At 38.1% G+C, this 26,257-nt stretch overlaps 1 protein-coding gene across 1 annotated transcript in view; it reads left to right on the forward strand.

Annotated features, from left to right (window-relative positions):
• Nucleotides 1-646: 646 nt before the first annotated feature.
• Nucleotides 647-26,257, forward strand: part of TNIP3 (TNFAIP3 interacting protein 3) — a 33,919-nt gene continuing 8,308 nt past the window's right edge. Inside the window, exons 1-9 of the mRNA XM_056116949.1 lie at nucleotides 647-727; nucleotides 4,848-4,928; nucleotides 7,049-7,114; nucleotides 8,285-8,389; nucleotides 11,312-11,440; nucleotides 18,163-18,282; nucleotides 20,930-21,055; nucleotides 24,013-24,063; nucleotides 25,347-25,445. Coding sequence (XP_055972924.1) covers nucleotides 662-727; nucleotides 4,848-4,928; nucleotides 7,049-7,114; nucleotides 8,285-8,389; nucleotides 11,312-11,440; nucleotides 18,163-18,282; nucleotides 20,930-21,055; nucleotides 24,013-24,063; nucleotides 25,347-25,445 — 843 coding nt within the window. The 5' untranslated portion in view covers nucleotides 647-661. The remainder of the gene's footprint in view (nucleotides 728-4,847; nucleotides 4,929-7,048; nucleotides 7,115-8,284; nucleotides 8,390-11,311; nucleotides 11,441-18,162; nucleotides 18,283-20,929; nucleotides 21,056-24,012; nucleotides 24,064-25,346; nucleotides 25,446-26,257) is intronic.

Raw genomic sequence — 26,257 nt, forward strand, 5'->3', positions numbered from 1 at the left:
AACTTCCTGCCAATATAGATTAAATCTGCAAACAATGCCCATTTTCTTTGTAATGATTTCTATTATTTCCATAAGAATTAGTCATGGTTGTAGATTTGGGCATGACTCATTAAGTTCCAAACAGCTAAATTCACATGGATTAGGCATTGCCAGAAAATCTTGCCTTTAGGGAAGCAAGAATAACCCATCTGTCAAAAAGTCATCAGTTGCTTCATTGCTCTGGGAAATACAGTGAAGTGATGGCAGCTAGGCTACTGAGGTAAGATTTGGTTTGCCTGGGCTTTTGTGGTAACTTCCTCTTGCAGTGGGAGAAACTGCCAGTAAAGGAAGAATGACAATTTACATACCATAGCAAGGCTAATTGGCCAGCCCCTGTCTTAGTCACTGCCTGTGTACTTGAGACATCCTGGGAAATCCCTATCTGGAAGAGAAGAAAAGCTAAAATCTCAGTTGCCGTGCTTATAACCTTATTCTCTCCAATTCACATGCAAGTGTCACTATGGATCATTTTTAATGAAGAACTATTGCTGTGACTTTCTTTCCTAAGTTAACTGTATGTTCTTTCAAAAACGTTTGTATTTTTGGTCTCACCCAAAGAGGTCTAGGAGATTTGTGTTTCTCTTTTCCCTAATTTTCCAAGACTCCAGGAAAAACAACTTCGATGGAACATTTTGTAGAGGGCACAACTAGAACAAGCAATCCAGAACATTCTGCAGAGCATTCTGAGGTAAGAACACACATTTCTAGGAGGTGACTTAGCCATGTTTAGAATTCATAGAATTTCTAATAATTATGCAATGATAAGAGAAGAAATGAGTTATTTGCTTTAAGATATGTTCTATAGGTTTCAACAACTCCATATAACAAAGAAAAAAATTGGGTGATGATTGTACTTTTCTTAAGCCATCTGAACAGTTTCTTCTTTTACAAAGTAACATTATATCCTATCCATATTTTTTTACCTCCCCAATTCATTGTGCTCCAAATATTTGCTCTTTATTTTTAGAAATTTGGTTCAAATTAAAATTTGAAGAGATCATCATATTTCTATAGTAAACAACAGAAGATATTATAGTAATAAGGAATCTGTAATGTAATATATGTATACACAATACCATAGCTTTTGTTCCGTTAGTGTTTATTTCAACAGTGCACCTTGACTGAAAGAAATAATGAATGTTATTTCTAAAAATGTTCAGAGATAAACAAAATATACAGAAAACTTCTTGTGTTCACAGAGATATTTAATTTGGCAGCATTACAATTTAACTCAGAAGCTGATGTGAGTGTTAAGGTAAATGAGAAATGTTCAGCTACTTTTAAAGTACAGACTACAGCAAAAACTTGTTCAGAAGTGGATCCTTAGTAGAACCAAACTAGAATTACTTGTATTTACTGCAATATTAAATGCCATCATTAGCAACTAGAAAGTCAAGCAATGACAAATGAAAAATTCCTCTTTAAACTCTGTTTGTTTGGTTTTGTTCAATTTAATTAACTTTTAGTAGAACTAGGAATTGAATCCATGCTTCATACAATCAAGGCAAGTGGCCTATCATTGAGCTAGATCCCTCACCTTTGCTTCCATCTAACATATATCTCAATATATATTTTACATTATATTATATGTTTAATATACACTAATCTCCAAAGAGTTCCCTGATTAGACATGAATGATTAACAAACCATTTTATTACTATAGTTTCTCTTAATATTTAGTAAGTAGTTTTTAATAATTCTTAGTTATAAAATAAAAAGGGTCAGGAGATACATAATTTTTCTACAGAAGATTATCTATGGAAAATATATTTCACTTATTACTTTTTTTCTGCAATTTTTTTACTATTCTCATTGTGTTTTGTCTGTCTTTGTTTCGGGGTGTTGCTCAGATGCCAGAGGGACCATGCAGTAAGGGGTCCTAGGCTCCCCTATACAGTGTCTGCTCCATCTCTTTGTCCCTCTACCTGATTAGTCTCAATATAGATGCCCAGAAGGCGGGCATCTAGATTGAGAATAGTTGCTTGGCACAGATTTTTTTAAAATTCACATTACAAACAGAGAAAGGATTTTTTCAGGAAACCAAATAGGCATTCTAAAGGAATAGAATGGGAGAACCTTGAACTTTAGTGTGAATTGTAATACACTGTGGAACTTATTTAAGGTGTGACAAATATGAAGAACAAAGGAGAATTTTAGGGTAGTTTACTACTTTTAGACATTTGTCATTCTACATTTCTCTATAATGTTTGATCTCTCTAACGATCAGCCTCAAGAGTAAACTCTAAGACAAACTATTAATTAGAACGGAAGTGATGTGTCTGTAGTGGTCCATCTATTGCAATAAGTGCCACTCTGGTGAGGTTGTTTACATTGGGGGAAGGCTAGATACGTGTGGATACAGAAAGTATCTGGAGAACTTTAGACTTCAATACCATCCTTTCAGTTTTGTCATGAACAGAAAACTGTTTTTGAAAATATAGTCTTTCAAGAAAAGACATGTTATGCTTTCTTCTTAGAAATTCTGGTCCCATGATTAAGATGCCTCATGCCTAACATGCCCCCACAGGGACTGGAAGTGTTTTTGCAGTAAGAACCAATGGTCCAGAGTCCAGGCTCCATGTGCCTTTATGTGTTCAGACTGAGGTTGGCTCACAACATCTCTCATATCAGAGATACCTGTTATTTAGTCTGTCCTAATCCGAAATGAGTCCTGTTTCTTAGCCAGCTTTCAAAAACTCAGGGAAATCCCAGTTGCAGAGAATATAACGTACTTGTCACCTGAATTCTACAACATTACTTCTGGAAAATAGCCAAACCAACTTCTTGAGATCAGAAGCAAGAATATTATGAATTTGTTGACTCAAAGAAGAATACTTTTAAAACGTGGTCTTAAATAGGAAGAAGCGAAGCTTCCTATTCATCAGCCTGAATAGGAACTATAAAATATCATCAAAACATACAACACAAGTAATTAGTGAAAATATAGAAAAATCATTTTAAAGTATTTTTGGGAGGGCCACAGGAAGGCCCCCCAAGCAGTGTCAAAGTTCTAGAAGCTAGTCCTAGCAAAGTTTAGTCTGGCAATGAACAAATGCTCCAGCCCTGCAATGCTGTGGGCCATTCACTAAAGCTACACTGGATGGTGATTAGGGGTCCACAGAGTGCTTGGATCAAACTTGGTTTCATGCAGAAGTAAGGCATGCATTCCTGAGCCCCAAGCCCTTTCTTAGGCCCATTATAAATTACTTCTAATGAAAAAAAGCCCTTGAAATTCCATGATTGCCAAAGAGCCCTCCCGTTGATCGTCGATTTGCTCGAGCGGGCCCAGTAACGTCTCTATTGGAGACTTTGTTGTTACTGTGTCTGGCATATCGAATACTCTCGGTAGCTTGCCGGGCTCTCCGAGAGGGACGGAGGAATCGAACTCGGGTCGGCCATGTTGGCCGCGTGTAAGGCGAACGCCCTACCTGCTGTGCTATCGCTCCAGCCCAAAGAGCATTTCCTATAATTAACTCTAGCAAAGACCATCTTGTTTTGAAAATATTTCCCAATTATTCATTAAGATCTTCAAGAAATTTCATGGTCCATAGTAACTACTGTCTGTACCGTACTGTACTGTCCTCCTGTTGTTCATTGATTTGCTTGAGCGGGCCCAATAACATCTCCATTGTGAGACTTGCTGTTACTGTGTTAGGCATATCAAATATATCACGGGTAGCTTGCCAGGCTTTGCTGTGGGGGTGAGATACTCTCAGTAGCTTGCCAGTCTCCCTGAGAGGGGCAGAGGAATCAAACCCAGGTCCGCCGAGTTGGCCGTGTGTAAGGCAAACGCCCTACCCGCTGTGCTATGGCTCCAGCCCTCCACAGTAACTATTGATCATAAAACTGATTAACAGATTGAGGGACAACACAAAGCACCCAATTCATTGTATTGTGTATATAATTCAGAGATGTCACAGTAAAAAGAGTATTGCGTTAAAATAGAAAAAACATTTCTCAAGTGAGCTTTGCTGGTGGTTGATTTGGACAGAGGACAGCCAATTTCCAGAGCTTCTGAACTTTAAATGAACACCACAAACCCAGGGGACTGGGGAAGAATAAGTCTTTAACTGTCTGTCACATGTTGCCAATGATTTATTAGTAATCTAAATTTGTAATACTTGTGGCTATATCCAGATGCCTAAAATTAACAATGCTAAAGAATCTATGTCCACCTTTACAACATAACTATTCTGTTTATTGTGATAACTAGTTGACTGCAATTTTTAAATCAGCTTCCAGCCATTTATTTATTCATTCGTTCATTTATTCATTTAACTCATAACTTCACACAAGCTTGTGATGTGGGAAGCTATATGGATTCAGCTATATGGACTGCTCTTTACTTTTTTCTTTATGGTGTACCACTCCGTTGACTCTTTAAATTATTGATACATCAACAAAATTCACTTTTTTAGAAATGTTTACTGTGTAAATACCTAAAATATCCTTGAGACTGACTTGATTCTGACAAGTATGCTCATGTTTCTTGCAAAATTATTGAAATCCAAATTTTATGAAATCCTAAACTCTTTTGTTTTCTATTGTAGAGATGTTTTGTAATTTATGAGTGGATTGTTTTAGTAAATAATTCACAATCTAAACTATAATACAGGGTTTATTCAACAACAGATCTATATGAAGGACTATGGTGAGAGGATGGTTACTGGCAGAATAAGATCTTTTTATGAATCACAACAGAGAAGTTGGTCAAATATGTGGAGTTTGTAAAGGACAACATTTGTCCTGTTTATTGACTTATAAACTATTTAGTTTGTTTCATCTATCATTTATTTACTTATTTTTAGTGTGCCCAGTCATCAGGAAGAAAGAATTTGACAAATTCTCTTGAACAAAAGATAAGGTGTTTGGAAAAACAGAGAAAAGAGGTAATTTAGAAATATTAGTTGAAGCAGCAGGTTTCATGCTTAAGAGGGTATGACTTAGTCTTTTTAATTTTGTTACTGAGTCATAGTACTTATTTCTAGGATACTGCACTACATTTTGACAGCAAATAATTTTTTTCTATTCACTTCCCTATACTCAGGCACTCTGTGTTTGGGCAAATAAATTAAACTGGAAGTCACAAATTCCATAATTATAAATTTCTTAAAATGTATTTGTTTCCGCTATAAGGATCATGGAAGTTTCTCACCTCTGCCCTTTATGCTTTGCAATTTGACACACCTTGAAACTCAAACTGTCAGCGCTTTTCAGTATAGTTGACTTTGGTGCTCTGACTACATGAGTTGGGGATCCCATTGCATAGGGCTAAAAATTGTCATTCAAAAATTTAAAAAAATAGAGAAAAAATTTCTGAAACGTCATTGGGAATGTGACTGATATGAGTTACATTTTTCTGAGTTTAAAGAATGTTAGAACTTCTTTATTCTTCTTGACAAAGAGGTGAGAAGTGTGACAATTTTAGCATTCTGTTTGTTGACAAGTTTCGTTGTCTTTTATAAACCATTCTAGAGGTCACATTCTTCATATTCTTTTCTATGATTCCTACAACTCCTTCCTAAGACTGCATAAAATACTGTGCCCTTTTGAAAATTACTGAACTATGCAAAGAAGTGTCACCATAAAATAGAGATGCTAGTCCCTAAAATACCAACTAATCTGGCATCTCTATATAATACTATATAGTTGTATGCAAAATGACTATCTATTTCAGCATAAGAGTTCCCTAGTAATCGCCATCCTAACTGGAAGTAAGTCTTGCTATTTTTTTTGTCAGTGTGACTGCTTTTCATCTTTTGGCACATATTTGATTAGTGTTAGAATCTCTCCTAATGCAGGAAATTGCAGTTTTCTCTTACAAGAAAATGAAAGCACTGACCATATTGCTTCTTCTTCCTTCTATTAGCATGTAATGTTAACACTTCAAATTGTTTGGAGCCTAAATGACTTCTAAACTTTGCCTCATGTAAAGCTTGTTTCTTGAGAATCTTTACTTTATGAAAAGTAATAGGATCCACTCACTGAATATCTGTTACAAATCATGTGTTTATTTTATGAAGCACCATATTACAAGCAAATGACAATCTATTCACAGGTTTTGGAATGTTAATATAAATTCTATTTTAACAAAGCTGGAAAAGGGTCAAAGAGACAGTACAGAAAGTATGGGCACTTGCCTTGCTCATGGTCAGTTTGATCACTGGCACTGGTGAACATGGCCAGGAGTAATCCCAGAGCACTGAGCCATGAATGAACTTTAGCACCACCGAATATAGCCCAAAAAGCAAAATAAATAAAATAAAAAGCTGAAAAGTATTTTGTAGAATCTATGAAAAAAAACCAGAAATTTTTGAAAAAAAAATCTTCCTATATGAATAAATATATAAGAAACCATCTTTATGATTTTTTGCTGAATTCTAGTTGAACTAAACAGAAAGGATTAATTAAGCAAAGTAAAAAGATAGTGACAATATGTTCAACAAACTCACCAAAATTTGAGTTTAAGACTTCACAGTTTTTCATATGTGACCCATTTATCAAAAGTTGGGTTTGTGTTTAATTCAATATTCCCAGTTCAACAATTTTTGACAGAAGGAACACTTCCTTCTTTGTGGCTATCAAAATCTTACTTTAGGAGAGTAAGTTGAGAACCAGAGCCAGAGAGAAAACAGCAGGTGAGACCTTGCAGTCCCCAACACATATATGGTCAACCATGGTTATCAGGATCCCTGAGTGCAGAACCAGGATGAAACCCTGAGCACTGCTGGGTGTGACCCAAACCCCACACTCCAAGTCCAAAAGTGATTTGAGGGTCAAAAAGATTGGTTATAGATAATACCTTGCATGCAGCCAACCTTGGGTTCCTGGCTCTTCATCTGATTCCCCCCAGTCACGGCCAAGGGGGTTCCCTGAGCACAGAATCAGAAGTAAGGGCTGATAAGAGTCCAATGTACATACCCCTCCCCCAAAGAAAAAAATTTAATTTGACCAATCTTCCAAGCAGGTAGAAATCCTTTGTTGATTTACCAAATGTTAATACTTTTAGCTCCTAGAAGTCAACCAGCAATGGGATCAGCAATTTCGAAATATGAAAACATTATATGAAAAAAAGGTAATGCCTTCTCTTTGTTTGGAGTTTATTTAAATTGGTAATATAGGGGGTCCAAGTGTGTAAAGATTTTCATTGATTTCAGTTGAGACAGGTTTTTTGAAAATTGACAGAGGTCTGGGTGGCAAGTGCATCATTGGCCTTTTGATGCTAAAGAGTGTGGCAAAAGAGCTTTCTCTGGAGGTTTTATGCACCTTTATCATAATAAAATAATTACCCTGGTGTTAGCTTTGTTACCAGCAATGATACTTACAGCAGGTATATCTGAGGTGAGACATAGCTTAAAGTTCATACTTTTTACATAAGTCTAGCACACTATTCTTACATTAGAAGGTACAAGCTACTTCTCACAAATAAAGACAGAAACAGTAGTAATTGTGTGAAGAAAGGAGGGTATTCCCTCTACTCGCTAAAGTTCTCTGCCCAGGATCTTTAGCTTTGATGAGAAAGGAATTTGGGGATAACATTATCCTTAAGTTAGTATAAAGTCCATTTACAATTTTCAATCAATCCACGCTTAAACAGAAGAGAGAAGAGAGAAAGTAAATTTCCCCCAAATAATTCAGAATTAAGAAACTTGACCACAAATGACTAATACATAGTACAGCTCATTTCTTCCCCATTTTTGATATTCAGAGAAGTATTGAATTTAGGAAATGTCCCCCACTCCCCCAGACAGACCAGGGCCAAGGCCGCTTTGTAATTTTCAATCTTGTGATCAACTTTGGAAGTCTCCAAACCTGAAAGACCCCGAGCCCACGTTGAATGTTTAGACTGCCTACCAGTGGAGAGTGGGGCTGAGAATCCCCAAGCCTGGGGAGGTGCGTTCGTGGCCTGGCTCCTCTGGACCAGTCTTTTTGATTAATAAGCAACGAATGAAACAAACAAAAAATCAGTATTCTCAGTGCTTGGGGCATGCAAAGGCCAGTGTAGTCTGTTGCTCCCTGTAGGATTTGGAAGTGTGCAGGGAGAAGTTCGGTTTTTCCCTTATTTTGAGGAAGTTCCATTTTTACGTGCAAATAGCTGGATCTTTAGCGGGCCAAGTGGGCTGTGGGAAGCCGAAGCTTCGCTTTGGGGACTCCTACAAGTGGCAGGTGTGGTTGCTAGCGCACAAATGACGACGAAAACACTGCCTCTGTGTGTTCAAGCTGTCTCTCTCCACGACTTCCTCAGGTCACAGAATTGAAAACGAAACTGGACGTGGCCGAGAGATTGTTGAGTGCGCTGGAGCCCGACCCGCCGCGGGAGGTCACCGCGGAGCCGCTGCAGCGCCCAGAGGTGGGCGCGCGCCCGAGCATCCCGGTCCTGCTTCTGCAGGAAACGCACGTCTGCAGGGAGATCAGCTCCTGCTGCTGGCACGGCTGCACGACACGAACGCCAGCCCCTAGGGACCCGACCACTCTCCGGAACCCGAAATAAAGGGAAATTCTCCAGAAGCTTTTGGGCTTTAGCAGCAGACAGAACTGATTCATAAATTTCTCGAGCCGCTGAGCCAAAGAGCATAAACGGGTTTTTTTCCCCTTTTTTTCCTACAGCTACTTATGATTTTAATTACTAAGTGTTATTAATAACAGGATGGCATCTTTGGGGTCAACAAGAGCTTTATAAACAGACAGGACTTTGACAATCACAAAACCAACATTTTATAATCAATGCTCGACTGTTAGATTTTTTTATAATATTACTGAAACAGGGCCTGATGAGTTACTTGCGTTCGCGTCGCCATGCCAGAAGCTTTTTTTAAATTACATTTTCAAAAGTAGGTCATTCTCGCGATCTCTAATGTGTACCAAGGTCAGATGACTTGAGATGGTCAAGGAGTACCAGCAGAGATGGAACCTGTGTCTAGATTTTAAATTCAAAGTTTCCATTAATTCTTGGTGGAAACATGTACAGTAGCCATTCAGATGGTTTCTCTTTTTTGTTTTTAGTTATTGGATCACTTAGGCTGGAAAAAGAAAAAGGAGGCATCCCTCAAGGTCTTGTGGCTTCTCACTTTTTTGTAGATACAAAAGAAGATATTCAGAGATGTAAATATCTGTATACAAGTACAAGTATAATCTGAAGCATTGGTTGTACTTTCAAACATGCTTCCATCTGAGGTCACTGTCAGCCTGGAAATTCCTAACTGGCTGGGTCTCTGTCACAGTGAGTCAGGGAGACAAGGTGTAGCACTTCCCTTTGGGCAATGTGCTAACTCTTTCCTGTTCCATTCACACCCTGACCTATCCCCCACCCAAGCCCAGCAGCTGGGAACTTTTCTTTTAAGTGACCCTAGAAGAGAAAAGGATTGGTTCTTTTGTTGAACAAGAAACCTGTTGCAGCTGGAACAAAGAGCCCTTTATTGGAGCATTTGCAGCTATAGACAGAGACCCCAGAAGCTCTAAATACTGTTTCTGATTACAGAGGGACAGAGAGGGCTGTATTTAGAAAGAAAAGAATCTTGCAGTCAGGTTGGCTAAGCAAACTAGGCCCTGAAGTGCCTCAAACTAAAATTGGTGGACCAATATGCACATTTAATGATGCACTGGTGAATGAGGGACTGGTTGACTTCCAATCCCGAGCTGTCTGTGGCTGGGAGTTGCAGTTTCCTCCAGGAGGCAGAAGTGTGCAAGCATACCTAAACTGGACTTACACTCTTGACAGTCTCTCAACTGTTTTTGCTTTACTCAAACCCTGATGCAGTTCTTGTTTTATAATTTTATTTATTGTGTATTTTTTAGCATTGGTTTTTGTTTTTTGTTTGGGACCACACCCAGCAGTGATGAGGGCTTACTCCTGACTCTATATTCAGAAACCACTCCTGGAAGTAGTGCTCAGGGGGACCATATGTGGTGCCAGGGATCAAATCAGTGTTGGCCACATGCAAAGTAAGCACCTTAACCCCTGTGCTATCTCCTTTGCCCTTTGTTTTACAATTTTCTAGGTGCATAAGCCCATTGAATTTAGAGAAAAGCAAATAAAATGCTTTCATTTTTAAAGAAAGTCACCCAATATAGACCTTCTTTTAAAAAAAATTGGGGTCGCCATACCTAGCTGTGGTCAGGGAATACTCCTTGCAGTGCTCAGGGAAACATATGTGATGCTGGAGATCAAATCTAGGTCAGCCACATGCAAAGCATCTTACTATCTCTCTGGCCTAAAATAGATTTCTTAAAATAGATCATTTAAAGCAAATTATTTTATTAGGAAACATTAATTCCTAAGCTACCAAACATGTATAGCTACTTTCTCAACTTGCTTTACCTAAATTCTAAAATATTAATTTGATTAAGTTAAAATTTCAGTCTCTTGGTACGGAATATAGCTCAGTGCTAGAGCACTTGTCTTGCATGTGGGAGTTCAATCCCCACTTACACACACACACGCACACACACACACACACACACACACACACACTGATAAAATGAAAACAAATCTCAACTTCATTAAGAATCCAATTCACTCCTCCTCTCAACTTCATTAAGAATCCAATTCACTCCTCCAGTTTATTATCTGCAATATATATTTGAGTTAGAAGACAAACATTATCTGAATTTAAAGCCTGTTCGTGCCTAAGCAGCTAGCTTTGCTTTAGTTATTTAAGACGTAGGACTCTGGAGATAATCTGAAACTTGGATGAATGATGGTTTTATAGCAACCAGGTACTGAACTCAAGGTCGCTGACAGGAGAAGTCTTGACTCTGACACTTGAGTCACATCCTCAGGCCCTAGTGCTGGTGGGGGTGGGGTATGAGTCGTACTTTCCAGAAGTTTTCTCCATCCCTCCAATCTCTTCTCTGCCTCTCCAGTACAGAATGAATAGATTGGGTTTTAGTATAGTGAGTATTTCTATTGCAATGATTCTTTTTTATCTTAGGAAACCTGAATTACTTTCACAGAGCACTTGCTCCATTATCTTTCAACAGTGCATAGAATCAATTTACTCAGTTGAATGATTTTGACCCTTGGAAGTGAGGATTAGAGATTTTTATATCTTTTTTTCTGGGGGATGTCTTTTTCTGAGGTGGTGGGTTTGAGGGGAGAAAACGTCCCAAAACTTAGGAGCACTAAAGAGAAAAAAAAGATTTCTTGTACCATAATCCTCTCACCCAAAGACTATATGACATTAATGTTATAAGAAGGTCCTGTTTTTGTATTTGATTTCATTAGTAATCCTACAATATCATTTATATTTGATTTTCTTGTTTTTTACTTCAGAAGGAAAAGGAGGGCCTAAATGAAGAATTACATGACTTGAAGAAAGAGAATATGCTTTTGAAGGAAAAAAATGCTCTTGCAAAAAAGAAGAAGGAACATTATGAATGTGAAATAAAACGTCTCAATAAGGTATCAGGGCTGGTCAAGCTGGGAAAATCAGACTTAAGAGAAAAGGAGCCTTTTTTTTCAATTTGTAACAGAATTTCTTGAATTTTTTTTTTTAATTTTTATCAGTGAAACACCATGAGGTACAGTTGTAGACTTACAAATTTTTGTGCTTGTGTTTCAATTATAAAATGATCGAGTACCTATCCCTCCACCAGTGCCCATTTTCCACCACCACTGATCCCAGTGTCCCTCCACCCCTCATTCCCCCCATCCTACCCTGCCTCTGTGTCAGGGCATTCCCTTTTGTTCTTTCTCTCCTCTTGGGTGCTGTGGTTTGCAAAAGAGGCATTGAGTGGCAATCATGTTTGGTCTATAGTCTACTTTCAGCATGCATCTCCCATCCTGGGGGGATCCTCCCAACACCTTTATTTGGTGCTTCCTTCTCTATCTGAGCTGCCTTTTCCCCTAGCTTGTGTGGCTGGCCTAGAAGGAGCCTTTAAAAACATTCAAGACTAAAAGTTTCAACAAAAATCCCTTCTGCACTGGGACTCTCAGACTTGCAGAGAAGAGTCTTCTTAATTTTATAAATCACTCCTATCTGCAATTTTCAAACGGCCCTGCTTGGAGCTTACAGAAATCCATTCTACAAAGAATCACTATGAAAAAGAGAAATAAAAGAAAATGAGAGAGGACAGTTAAAAAAAGTTTTTTTAATTTTTTTTGTTTTTCAGTTCAAAGAACATAAACCAAGTACTTATATGAAATGATAGCATCTCTTTCTGTCAACCACAAGAAAGGATCCTGAGAAAATAGGCTTCTCTTTAAAATAATCACTGTGGGGCTGGGTGCTCGGTAGATTGCACTGAAGCAGGCTAAATGAGGCCCTCTCACCCCCTAGCCTCTGCTCCTCAGCCCTCCACCCCCACCCCCAGGTCAAGATGGCTTCCTTCCCAGGAACCAATCTGAAATTCACCTTTAATATGGTTGAGGTGGAAGGCATGTCTCTTGGGAAAATCCAAGTGGTTTGATATTTTTGCTCTAACTTTATTGCAAGGTGTTACCTGTGATTTGCTGCAAAGGAATGATGTAGATGTTTGTGTGTGTGTGTGTGTGTGTGTGTGTGTGTGTGTACATGGTTTATAGACAAATAGTTTACATTCCAAATAGTTTACTTTCCTAGGGGCAAGGGATCACTGACTTATTCAGGGAACAACTTAAATCCCTTGCTGTTGCTGAGTTTTCTAAGAACCAAATTATGGGTGGACCATGTAAGCTATGACTTATTTTGATAGGCATCACTCAAGCACAATATATTTTGACCAAAACTAGAGAAATTGTCTTCTAGAATAAATGTGGGTGGTTGGAAAAATTCCTATACTTTGGACTGTGTGTAGCATTATAGTTAACTAGTATTCAGAGATGTCACTTAAGTATCAAAAGGATAGTTGAAAGAGTATTTTAGAAATGATATGTTCAGTTTGTTTGCTGGGAAAATTATTGTGCAGGAGAAAAGGGAAAGTGGAGAATAACTTCATAAACATGTCCGTCTCTGTCCTCTCATTTCATTTCATTTCATTTCATCATCCTGTTAATCGTCGATTGCCTCGAGCAGGCCCCAGTAACGTCTCTTTCATCCTAGCCCTGAGATTATATTCACGGCTCTTTAGGAGAATGAGACCCATCATTGTTACTGGTATTTGGCATATTTGGTAGGCCACGGGGAGTTTGCCAGACTCTGCCCTGTGGGCAGGCTACATTCCATAGCCTGCAAGTTTCTCCAAAGTAGGAATGAGATAATAAGATGTCATAATAAGATGTCACGCGGCCGCGTGGTTCCGGGAGCTGGGTTTTATGGTCTCTGAGTCTTGGCCGTTGATGGGATTACACGGCGCCAGGGGGTCAGGTGGTGGGTGTGACCCCCGCCTACTGGAATTTGGAGGATCTGGGTGGAAGATGCTCGACTCCAAATCGAGTAGGCTTGGAGGTCTCAGCCCTGGAACCCGCGTGGCTTTGTCCCTCTGCCAGTACCTTCATGTGTGCGGAGAGTGGTCTCAGCATGGTGGTGGCTGGTCCTGGAGGTCTTCGGCTGCCGTAGCCCTGGTCGGGGCGGGGAGGAAAGCTCAACCCGCTCCCCTCCAAGGGACTCCGGGAAGGAACACCCAGGCGCGGGGGCAGAGACTGCACTGTTCTCGTCCGGGATCTGGATTTTATAGTCTCTGAGTCTTGGCCGCTGATGGGATTACACGGCGCCAGGGGGCCAGGTGGTGGGTGTGACCCCCGCCTACTGGAATTTGGAGGATCTGGGTGGAAGATGCTCGACTCCAATTCGAGTAGGCTTGGAGGTCTCGGCCCCGGAACCCGCGTGGCTTTGTCCCTCTGCCAGTACCTTCAGGTGTGCGGAGAGTGGTCTCAGCATGGTGGTGGCTGGTCCTGGAGGTCTTTGGCTGCCGTAGCCCTGGTCGGGGCGGGGAGGAAAGCTCAACCCACTCCCCTCCAAGGGACTCCGGGAAGGAACACCCAGGCGCGGGGGCAGAGACTGCACTGTTCTCGTCCGGGATCTGGATTTTATAGTCTCTGAGTCTTGGCCGCTGATGGGATTACAGGGAGAAAAATAATATTTAGAGAAAAAATTCAGGAAAATAAATCTTCCCCTTTTTGTTTCATGCTAGAAAGTCCTTTCCCAAATGAATTAGAGTCATTAACATTGAGATTCTTTTAATATTGTTCTCCTTTTTGATATTTCTCTAGTTCATTTCCCCTAATGCAGGCACTAACGTCTAAATCCTGTAAATATCAGTAGTCAAGAATTCTTTTATTCTTTAAATTTTTTTGCTCATGTTCATGTGGACCTTCAGCTTTTTGTGTTTTTATAGCTATCAAGATATAGTAAGTCAGAATAATACAAATTTTTATTCTACTGTCTATGATCAAGTCTCACTAAGAAAAATTTGTATCAGTAAATATTTTTGAGAAATATCACCTTAAAAGGACTTTTCTGCTATGCTAATTAAAATGGCATACTATACTTATAGTACTTACTATTTTGTTGGTTTTCTCTTGAAATTTCAAACTACCTAATATATGTTTAATGACTCATGTTTATTATGTTATTTGTTTTCTGTTTACCAATCATGCAGGTAGGATTTTGCAGGCCAGGTGCTATATTAAATAGTGGGCAGAATTGAAAGCTCATAATACTTAATACAGGAGTCCTTGAATATGGTTAATTATTCTTGAAATGCAAAATACAAAAGAAACGTTTTAGTTGAAAAATACTTTCATAGTAATATACTTATAACAATGAAGTTACAAACTATAATTTTAACATGTACATAAATGAAAAAAGAGCCATAATGTAATAACTATCATGTGTTTCTGAGCTTTTCTCTTTTGTTCAATGTTCTGGGTGCTAGAATAGGACCTTGCTTATAGCAGGTTCTTAAATGTTTGCTAAATAAATGATTTAATCGACTTAATTAGCTGGTTTATAGTTTGCTGCAGGTTTTAAAATGTTCAATAGTCAACTCTGGATCTAAGATTTATACTTTAAGAGGCATAATGCATTACATACAAGTAATGATGAAAACAAAAGGGTGTTCAAACAGGAAAAGATTTCTTTCCACATAGCTATCCTTTAAGCTGTTTCTTTAAAAAATATAGATAAAAAAGTGATGAGTGGTGAAGTGGGTAATTTTTCTCATTTAGCACATGCATAGGGAGATCCTGAGATGTAAGAAATTATGCCATTACAGTGAAGATTTTTCTGTTTTTCTTTTTCAATCACTATAATAAATAAAATTATTCAAAATGTCGATTTGTGCAGTCAGTTGTGCAAACCCTCAACTTTAGCCTGGGGTCTGGAGCCTGCCCTTCCCGCACAAACTGACTGCCTGCTGAGTCATTCACCCAGAAATTTGTAAGAAGTCAGCTTCATAATTAACATATGGTTTTCAGAAGTCCACATGAGAATGTGTACTCAGTTCTACTTACTGGCTTTGAAGGAACTACCCAAGGGCATTGTTTTCATCCAGTTCTTAAAAAGCCAGATGTTTTAACTAATGGGAAAGAAATTACCTGAGGCTAGGCAGTCAGTGCCACCCATGGGCAAAACTGATTTGTCTGAGGTCTCACTAGGGTGAAGTGGACTGAAGCTTGTTTAATAAAGTATACTGGTGCTGATGGTCACTATTTTAGAATAGTTACAGGGTTTTTCTCAATAACATAAAAAAGCTCAGTCACTATTCTAAAATATTCAGTGATTAGTCTAAAATAGTTACTTACTCCCCTGCATTATTAAACAATGTGGTCAAGAGAGAAGATAGTACCAAGCAAATGTATGATCTTGTCTCTGTGAAAAGAGAGGAGGATAATAAATAGATAAATAGAATAAATAATTATTTGTTCTAAAATATAGTCACTATCTTAAATAGTGACTATCAGCACCAGTATACTTTATTAAACAAACCTTCAGTCCATTTCATGCTGAAAAATGTCTGAGTTAACCATGATTCAAAATTTGCTGCAAAAATTTTAGAAGAATAACATGAAGGGTAGATCTAGTCATTTAAATATAAGAAGACCATAAAATATTCTACTGGGGCTGGAGAATAATACAGGGGCAAGGCACTTGCCTTCCATGTAGCCAATCCAGTTAGTTCAACCCTACAATTGCCAGGAATGACCTGGAGTCTAAAGCCAAAAGCCCAAAGCCTGAGTCCTGCCAGGTGCAGGCCACTTCCCACCCACCCCTCCCCCAGTAATCAATCCTTAGAACAGTCATTTTCACAGGTGCTGTTTCATGAGAGTAGTACTGGACTCTAGGTGTGAAATGGTTGGAAATCACTGGTGTAGGATATGAAAAGTGTTATATTTGATTATTGTGACTTAACCTCTATCTTGCTACTACTAACCTGTTTTTAAAATTAGAATTTACAAAATTACGGATTATATTTCCTTGAACTATGTCATTTGGCAACAAAGGCTAACAAAGCACAAATTGTTAAACAGCTTCTTGTTTTGTTTCTTTTTAATTATTCTTGGAGGAAGAGAAAAAAAATTGTTTCTCTTACAAATTTGGGTGGGGGTGACCAATTTACATCAGAGTGGACAGTGTCCACAGATTTTAAGACATTCTGTTGGGAAATTCCTCCTCTCTTTTCACAGAGACAAGATCATACATTTGCTTGGTACTATCTTCCCTTTTGACCACATTGTTTAATAATGCAGGGGAGTAAGTAACTAACATTTTCATCAAAAGGACATTATTGAAGCTACTGAAGAATTCCCAGAGGAAACACATTCTTCTTAAAGCTCTGAGAGTGAACCTTTTCTTTTTATGTAAAGTACTCATCCGACAATGTGAAAGTCATTGTATTATGTGTGAGCTCTGAAGCATCACTAGGATGAGTTTTGTTCTTTTACTATTTGGGGCAGTCATTTCACTGAACTCATTCTAAACCAAAGGTATTCAGAATTGAGAAAAGGACTGGTATTTGTCTTTTGTGTTTCATTTGACACAGTATAATCTATGGGAGAGTATTGTGGGCTAAAGGGTAAGGAGGATAATCTTGTTAGTAAATGTTCCTTCCTCTCCTTGCTTGTTCGATGATAATATCAAGATCCATAAAAGCAAAATTCTCTCTCTGCCCTGTGGTGAATTAATAGATGTTGAAGAATATATATAACCGTGGCTATGTCAGATCACATCATGTGTAAAGGACAGGATTAAAGAACAGTATCACCTACCTAATCAATAGTGAAGCTACATGAAGTCACACGTAGAAGATGTCCCTCCTACAGGAAGTACAGTTAGACAGCAAGTATTACTCAATACGCCATCTAGAGGACTAGAAAGATTGTGCAGGGCTTATAGCACTTTAACCTTGCATGCAGCTGATCCCAGCTGAATCCTTGGCACTACATATGGACTTCCTGGTACTGTCAGTACTGACCCTAAGTATAGAACTGGGAGTTACCCCTGAGCCCCTGAGCATCACTGTTGTGGTCATCACACACACACACACACACACACACACACACACACACACACACACGCATACACACTGCCACCTGAAGGAATACCATCAACTTTTTGAGTAATGCAAATTCTCAGATCCTGTCTACAGATCAGGATATTTGGGGCAGTTTCCAGAGATGGGCACATTTATCACCTATCCACCAAACATCAGATGTTTCTAATGTTTCAAAGTTTCATTGTGACAGAGTATATCTAATTGCTGCAAGGAATCTAGAGAAAAGCTATGGCTATGGTTTTTTTCCTTTCATGGTTGGCTAGGCAGAGGGAGTTTCAACATGCATGCCTTGCCAAATAACCAGTAGAGCTGAATAATTATGAATATTCTTAGAGAAAGGACAGAAGTTCTAGTAAAAAATAATACATATACTCTAGAAAATCATATAGAAGAAAGTTAGTCACAGAGTTCACATTAAAAATTCAACCTGGCGGGGCCAAACAGTATTGCAGGTAAGGAGCTTGCCTTGCTTTGGAGCTGACTCAGGTTCGGTTTGGCACCCCATATGGTGCCCTGGGTCCACCAGGAGTGATTTCTGAGAAGAATTGAGTACGGGCCCCAAAACCAAAAAAAAAAAAAAAAAAACCCAAAAAATAAAAAAAAAAAATCTACCAAGTGAGTGTATTTGAGATGATTGTAGCAATTACGGAAGAATTTACCGACCTGATGTGGGAGCTCTTAGATCACCAGAATGCTTCTCTTGTAACACAGGCACTTCAGGATGCCCTGAAAGTTGACTGTTCTTCATTTCCTGAGCATGGTTTGGGGAAGTATGAAAGGGACTGCAGCCATGAGGACCTAAGAACAGAAATGGAAGTTCTCAAGCAACAGGTAAGACATTAAAAGCAGCATGGTCATATGGAGAATGAATGTGGGTTCACTGTTCATGCTCCTTTGGACAGTTTTGGAAATTTTCCCACTCAAAATGTGCTCGGGGTTTTGTGGCATTGATTTTATTTCAATGATCTAGTTTTAAAGCCTAATGCAAATAAATGGATTATCTTGTCCAACTCATACTTTGTGAAAGAGGGCATGAGTTCCAGCTAAATGGCTTACCCAAGATCACACAGCGAATAGAGGGGCATACAAATTAACTTTTGGTGAGATTTTACGAATGCCAGGTCTAGAGCACTTCAGGTAGATTTGATTTATTTTGAAAAAGAATATTAATCAAAACCCTAGATGTTAATCTGCAAGTGCTAGCCTCCAGGTCTTCAAACAACAAAAATCACTCAGACTCAGATATACCATCTATTCCTACATACAAATGGCACCACCAAGTAATTAAATGATGTCTCTCCTCATCACTCCACCTTATTCACTATCACCAGGTAGATAGCAACAGGAAAACAGGTTCGCTCTTTAAATTTCTATGTCATTTCCGTGTCTATTCTGCAGCACAAGTCTGTGGAAATACAGCACAGACTATACACTATTTGAATCTAAATTTAGTTTGCCCAGCTGGAACTGGCTTCAGTGAGGGCTGCTCATGCACATCACATCTCTTTTCCTAGGAGAGGCTAAATAAACTAATGCAGGTAAAAGACTGGAGCAGTTCATGGGTATATGAATGAACACAGGCTATACATAGGAATTCCCCCCTGGAGCTCACATTGTCAGTAATATATGATCAGTGGGTGGGGGGTGGGCAGAGATAACGATTAGACTAATATGCTGGAAAGTATTTTTCTAATATTCTTGAGTATGATTTGCTGGCTTTTATGCTATGATTAAATGCCAATTACAGTCATTCTTATAGCAATATATGGAAGAATCCAGCAATCACATTATTTCTGTGATTGACTTTACGGAGGTAAAGCACTGATGGTAAAGTTGGATTTTCTCTCTATTAACTCCTTTGGAATGACATGCTTCATTTCTTCTAGGATCAAGTAAATAGTTTAGAAATAAACCCAAGAGAAAATAGAAGTAGTGTTCAGAGTACTATAGCACCACCGCAATTCTCAACCTCTAAAGTACCATTCCTCTTTAAAACAAGAGGAAATTATGTTCTGCTTATATCCTGACCCTTGGATCATCTTCCACGCTCTCATGCAATGCACACCACATGTGAGAGGCAACCTCACACATGGAGTTCACAGTAATGGTTTAGCTCATACTTGATACAGACAATGACAGGCATTCTTTTTCTTTTTTTCATAATCCCCAAGTGAAGTGCAGATTCTGTCTCCATGAGTTTTGTGTGGCTCTCTTGCTACTTTCTACGTACACATTTAAAGTGTTCACATTTCTAAATGGGCACCCATAAGCATTTCATCATCAAGTGCCACGGGAAACACTCGAGGGTTTGAATTCACTAAGAAATTGAGCTAGAATCTTGGCCACCTGACAAAAATGATGACATCCATGTTGGTGCTGAGTTTGATAAACAGTGCTTCGTTCTGATCAGACGTCTTTCTCCCATTTCAAATGTGTCTGGCAACTGTTTGCAGAATGTTAGCTTGAATATGTCTGGAATTGACCCTCGGCTCTCAACCAAAATAACAAAAACAGAATGTCAGCTTGGCTGGTGTATAGTTCTCACAAAATTTCTGGTGAACAAAACCATTAAAACTCTATATATAGTATTAAAGATTTTAAGGCTAGAAAGATAATATACTATATAGCACCATATAAGGTTCTTGCCTTGCATGCAGCTGACCTGGGTTCAATCCTAGGTCACTGACACATATGGTCCCCTGTGCACTGCCAGGAGTTATCCCTGAGTGCAGAGGTAGGAGTAATCCCTGAGCACAGCCACATGTTCCCCCTCCCACTCCACAAATATATGTATATATATATATATATATATATATATAATACACACAGACAAATAAAATGTCTATATAAAATGTTTTTTTCTATTATCAACTGTACTATTATTATTGACTTACAATTAATAGAACTCGGGGGGCCAGGGAGATAATATAGAGGTTATGGTGCATGCATGTACCTTATCTGGGTCTAATTCCTGGTATCATGCATCCTCCCAAGCATTGCCAGATATAGCCCTGGAGATCCCTGACCACCACTAGTCCCCAGAACCACAGGGTCCAAACAGTACCACATTGGGATGTCAACACTAAACCACTGGCCTTAAAACAACCATCCTTAAATCAGCAGTGGATGATTTATCCTGAAACAGTGACTCTTAGCAGTAAGCAGGGGACAGAGATGGTCACAGTAATGGAAAGTTTAGTAGGATCATGAATGAGGGGTGCTTTCCTCCCAAATATCCATATTATTACTCATGAATTCCTGATTCATGCTGAAAGAGGAACAAGAACTGCCATTCTAAACATAGTTAATGATATTATTATAGTTCCATGTATCCAGAGGGAATCCTACCTTGAACTATTTATGAAAGGAAGTTAGGAGTATCTCAGACTGCAGAAGTCAAACACTAGCTCTTCTGAAATCTCTAATATGGCATAAGAGAAAAGAAAGCTAACATTAACATCAAGTTAATGTTTTATAGGTACAAATATATGAAGAAGACTTCAAAAAGGAACGGTCAGACCGAGAAAGACTTAATCAGGAGAAAGAACAATTACAGAAAATTAACCAAACCTCACAAGCCCAGTTGAACAGACTACATTCTAAGGTATGAGTTAAAGCAAAATAATTTTTGCCAGCATATGTGTCTTTTTTATTTTCTTTCTTTAAAAATTCAATTTTTTTTAGTTTCTGTTAATTGACATACTTTGGGGATTTTTTTTTGAGAAGTTAACACCTGCTATGAAATCATTCTCAAACAATCCCTTAAGAGTTGAAAATGAGTAGAGCTTTTTCATTTTGTGTTTTAAGGTGATAGTTACCAAAGAAACTGAAATCCAAAGCTTTTTATGAAATTTATTTCTTTTGATCTTTTTCTTACAATATTTATTTTGGTAGAATGGAAAGTGAATTACCTACAGCTCAAATTTAAGCCTATAGCACTCCAGTCTAGTGATGTTATTTTTAAAAATCCTTATTTTCTTTCAAGAGTTATATTGGTATGTCTCCCTGAAACATATACTTTTCTAAATATCACTTATATATCTGATTAAACCAAGAATTTATTTCAGTGGATTTATAGATTTATTGTAACCAGAATACTCTCAAAACAGCCAGATAATGCTAACCAGTGTATTGGAATAGAATATATCAAATGTAAGCATACTAAAATTAAGTGTAATAAAATATATTAAAAATAGACCCAGGAAGTTTTCACGATGAGTAAATACTGATGTTAATGAAGATCAGTGTAACAAAAGCAATTTGGGCTAAAAAAAAGAAAATGAACCACAAAATATTTGATTTCCTGACTGCTTTTCAATAAGTAGGAAATTACTGTGAGACGTGATGGCATCTCTGTAGCTTCAAGAGCCTTGGTTTTACAGTAAATTTTAAATTAGTCATTATTTCCTTCCTAATACAAAGTAAATTGTGAATTAAGTTTAATTTCTTCCTTGACATATTTTCAAGGATTAACTTGAAATTTCTAATTTCTCTTGAAAAAAATTATTTAGCAGAATCATTTTTTTTACCCAAAGAAATGGAAAGAAATGAAATAGTGGTAAAATAATAAATGTTTTTCTGAAAATAATTTATGCAGTCTACTTTGTAGAACAATGGGAGAGAAAAGAAAATGTTTTATTTACTATGTGTGAGGAAAGGTCACTTCTAGGGGTGTTTGGGGGACCATGCAGTGCCAGAGACTGAATCAGAATCTGTTGGCAAAGAGTCCGGCTCCCTGAGTTGTTGCTGCAGAAATGAATTTACTCAATTTTATCTATTTTGTGACATTAAATTCAGATTGTTGATAAATTGGTGTTTAACATTGGTAATATTAGATTCTAGAGATGTTACTCAGTGATAAGAGCATTTGTCTTGCATGTATCAGGACCTGGGCTTAATTCCTATACTGGAAGGAAAAAAAAAGATTTTTGGTCATGTTCTTGTTTCTAGTACATAGGAACACATAACTATGCACTATAGACTATAACATACAAGTGATTCTAAGTTCACGTAATCTGTAACTTCTAATTAATGTCAACAAAATAAATGATCTAAGGTACAGTATGGTGTAATTCTGCTTTAGGAGCAAAGAACTATTTATATAGTATCTTAAAACTATCCAAATTTTTCTTTAAAGTAATAATAGTCTAATGATTCCTTTTAAAAAGTCTTATTCACTCTAGGAAAAGGATGATAGACTTCATAGGAAGATGTAATATATGATTTGATGATCTGTTAAATGTATTATAAACAGAATCAATGCATTTAACATTTTCATGGAGTTTCCTGCTACTTTTACTTCCTGGTAATCTAAGTTGATGCTGTTTTCTGCAAGGCACACTTCTCTAGATCATGAAAGAATGAAAGAAGATCCTTTCTAGCTCACATTAGCATAAGTAGAGGGTAGGAACCCAAACCAGCACACTCCTGGGAGCACTGGTTTAGTATTTGCTAATTCACTATTCATGTTGGTTTTATAGAATATGACTATTATGAATAATGATAATGAGAGAAGGGAGTACCAAATAAAGGGTGTTGGGAGGATCCTCCCAGGATGGGAGAAATATGTTGAAAGTAGACTATAGGCCAAACATGATTGCTAATCAGTTCCTCTTTTGCAAACCCAACACCCAAAAGGAGAGAGAGAACAAAAGGGAAGGCCCTGTGACAGAGGCAGGGTGGGATGAAGGGGATGGGGGGTGGGAGGGATACTGGGATCCATGGTGGTGGAAAATGGGCACTGGTGGAGGGATGGGTACTTGATCATTGTATAATTGAAACCCAAGCACAAAAATTTGTAAGTCTACAACTGTACCTCATGGTGTTTCACTAATAAAATTTTTTTAAAAATAGGGAGAATAATAAGTATCTCATAGAAGCACTGAGAGGATTTAGTACTGTAGCACTGTCATCCCGTTGTTCATCTATTTGCTCGAGTGGGCACCAGTAACATCTAGACTTGTTACTGTTTTTGGCATATCGAATACACCATTGGAGCTTGCCAGGCTCTGCTGTACAGGCAGTATACTCTCAGTAGCTTGTTGGGCTCTCCGAGAGGGATGGAAGAATCAAACCCAGGTCAGCTGCATGCAAGGCAAATGCCCTGCCTGCTGTGCTATCCCTACAGCCCTGAATTATTATGTAAAGCCCTGATATTAGTAACCTGGCCTACAGCACGGATAGATCCAACTTTGAAGAAAAAATGTTTTATATATATATTTTTTATTTTCATAAAAGTGATTCACAATAGTTTGGAAAAGTTTTTATGGAAGGCTCTGAATGTGTGGTTGGCCAATTAATCAATCCTGATTTCATTTACTAATCAACAGAAATAAGTATCTATCAACACATTAATTTAAGATGTAAATTACAATACCCTCAACAAATCAAAATAACAATTTTAATCCCACCAACTTTACCAAACTGTGTGTGTGAAGAAATCAATTCAACTACATCCATTGGCATAATTGCTATCACTGCTTGATCCCTGGGTCAGGAGTATTTCGGGAACTAATAATGTGAATTCTTTTTGTTAATTAAATTCTTCTTTTTGGTTCATAGATGAGAGCTTGTGAGATGGAGAGAGAAAAACTAGAGAAGCAATTAAAACAGGTACGCTGTCCTTACCTAAATACACCAAATCCTTTTATCATTGTTAAATTTGACAATTTCTCCCTGTGTGTTCTCTTTCTCTGTTCCAGTTTCATCAGTATGTCATTATCTCAACTGAAGACATATTCAAATTCTGCTAGAAACCAGTGTTTCTCAAAATTGATTGCACATTGGAATGACCTAAACAGAATTAGAACACTGAAACCTGGGTTCCATCCCAAAGATGAATCTGATGTATGGTCATGATTTATAGTTTGACCCTCCATCATGTTATTAGATATACGATAAAGGCATTATAAATTTTCTTAAGTTCTCCATGTAATTCAAATAAGAAGGAAAGTTTGAGATCTTTGCTAGAGATGGCCTAGAACAACCCTCACTTTTCATTGTCAGCAAGAGCAGTTGCTAAATTGTACTTTGAAATCAACCAGGCTTCTTAACTGTGGCATTCATGGAAAGCACATACATGGCATAGCCTGTTTCCAGAAGCATGAGCCTTATTGTGAGCTCATGCAAATGGATATTTCCTCACAGACTCACTATCACCTGGAAAATACATTTCCTTGGTATTTGTTAAATTGCTTATGCAATTTACCATGGAAAACTACATCCAAGGTATTTGCTTCTTTTGAGAAAATCGAGTATCTTCTTGGCCATTCTTCATTAATTCATTCTATGCCATTGATTTTCCAGAAGCCTTAAGGAAAGATCTCTCTTAATTCCCAACTTCCTTGCTGGACTTTTGTTATGCTGTAGGAGTCTCTGAAAATTTAAGAAAACTTATTTTATGCCTCAACAGCTGCTGCTTCTTAAATGAGGACCCCTGTGAAGAGAACATAAAGTGAACTCTAAATACCTAATAAGCGTTTCTTGTTTCTCCAAAAAGGAATATAACCATCATTTCAACTTTGGCAATTTTTTGTTAGTTTTTGAGCCACAAATGGAGATGCTCAGACCTTACTCCTTGCTCTGTGTCAGGGATCACTCCTGCTAGGGCTCAGAGGCCCATATGGGGTCTTGGGGAGTGAATCCTAGTCCGCTGTGTGCAAGGCAAGCACCTTAGCCACTGTATATCTTTGTAGTCCCCCGAAAATTTGGTCTGAAGTATTATTGCTTGCACACAGAGCATCTACACAAGGACTTGCCTGCTATTCTAAATTAGAATGAAGCTATATTTGAACCATAAAAATCTAAAGAAAACCTTGTGGTAATATAAATCAAGGGTCAATGGGATCCTCCAACATTCCCCATATTCAGTGAAATGTCCTCATTGTTTCCCTCAGATGTATTTTCCAACCTGTAATTGCAAGTTGGGTTTTCACCAGCGGGATCCGGGTATACACATAGGCCCTAGGACCGTGCGTGAGCCAGAGAAGCACCCTGTAAGTAAAAGTTCCCACTTGAATCGATTAGTACTTAATGTTCACTTTGGGTAGAAATTATGTCTATGCCTGTAGTTTGTGCACCTTATATTGTCTATTTAACTCAGTCTCTAATGTGCAGTTTTACAGTGCTTGATATGCATTATAATTACCTTTGGAGCACTGTATTCACAGAATACAGACATGAATAAATGTTCTCATAAAGAGTACCAAATTGAGCTATAATTCCTTGAACAAATATATGTCATATTATATTGGTCATTTTTCACAACATCCCCAACTGCACTGAAAGGACATTTTTATGTAGAAATAAAACAATGTGTATATTACACAAATGGTCTGGAACATAGATGCTGTTTTCATGGGTAAACTGATATTGAGCAACTCTGGACCTTGCTACCTTTGCACAAAACACATTTTGACATTTTCCAATCAAAAGGATATTCGCAAATGGTCCAGGGGAAAAAGTGACCCACTTAGTTGCTTTCCATGACTGTGTCTACTCAGCCAAAATGAAATGAACAGTGGAGCAATTATTTGTGAGTGGAATTGATTTGGACAGTCAACTTGAATAAGTCAGACCCAGAAAGCTCTTCCTTCCTTATTCGCATCAGAGTTCCTCCCACCCTCCCACAAGGAATTTTGTCTCTGCCATTTTGTCTACATAGACAGAACCTTCACCCAGGGAAAACAGTATGCATTTTCCTGTATTTTGGATTCAGTCAACAACAACTATCCTCCACTGCTGCACCCCCTCTCCCCCACCAAGTTCTTTATTAACTGTGGTTCTCATTGTGCAAGGAATCTGAGAT

The sequence above is a fragment of the Sorex fumeus genome, unplaced genomic scaffold, assembly GCF_029834395.1.
Source record: "Sorex fumeus unplaced genomic scaffold, SorFum_2.1 ptg000033l, whole genome shotgun sequence".
NCBI lineage: Eukaryota > Metazoa > Chordata > Mammalia > Eulipotyphla > Soricidae > Sorex > Sorex fumeus.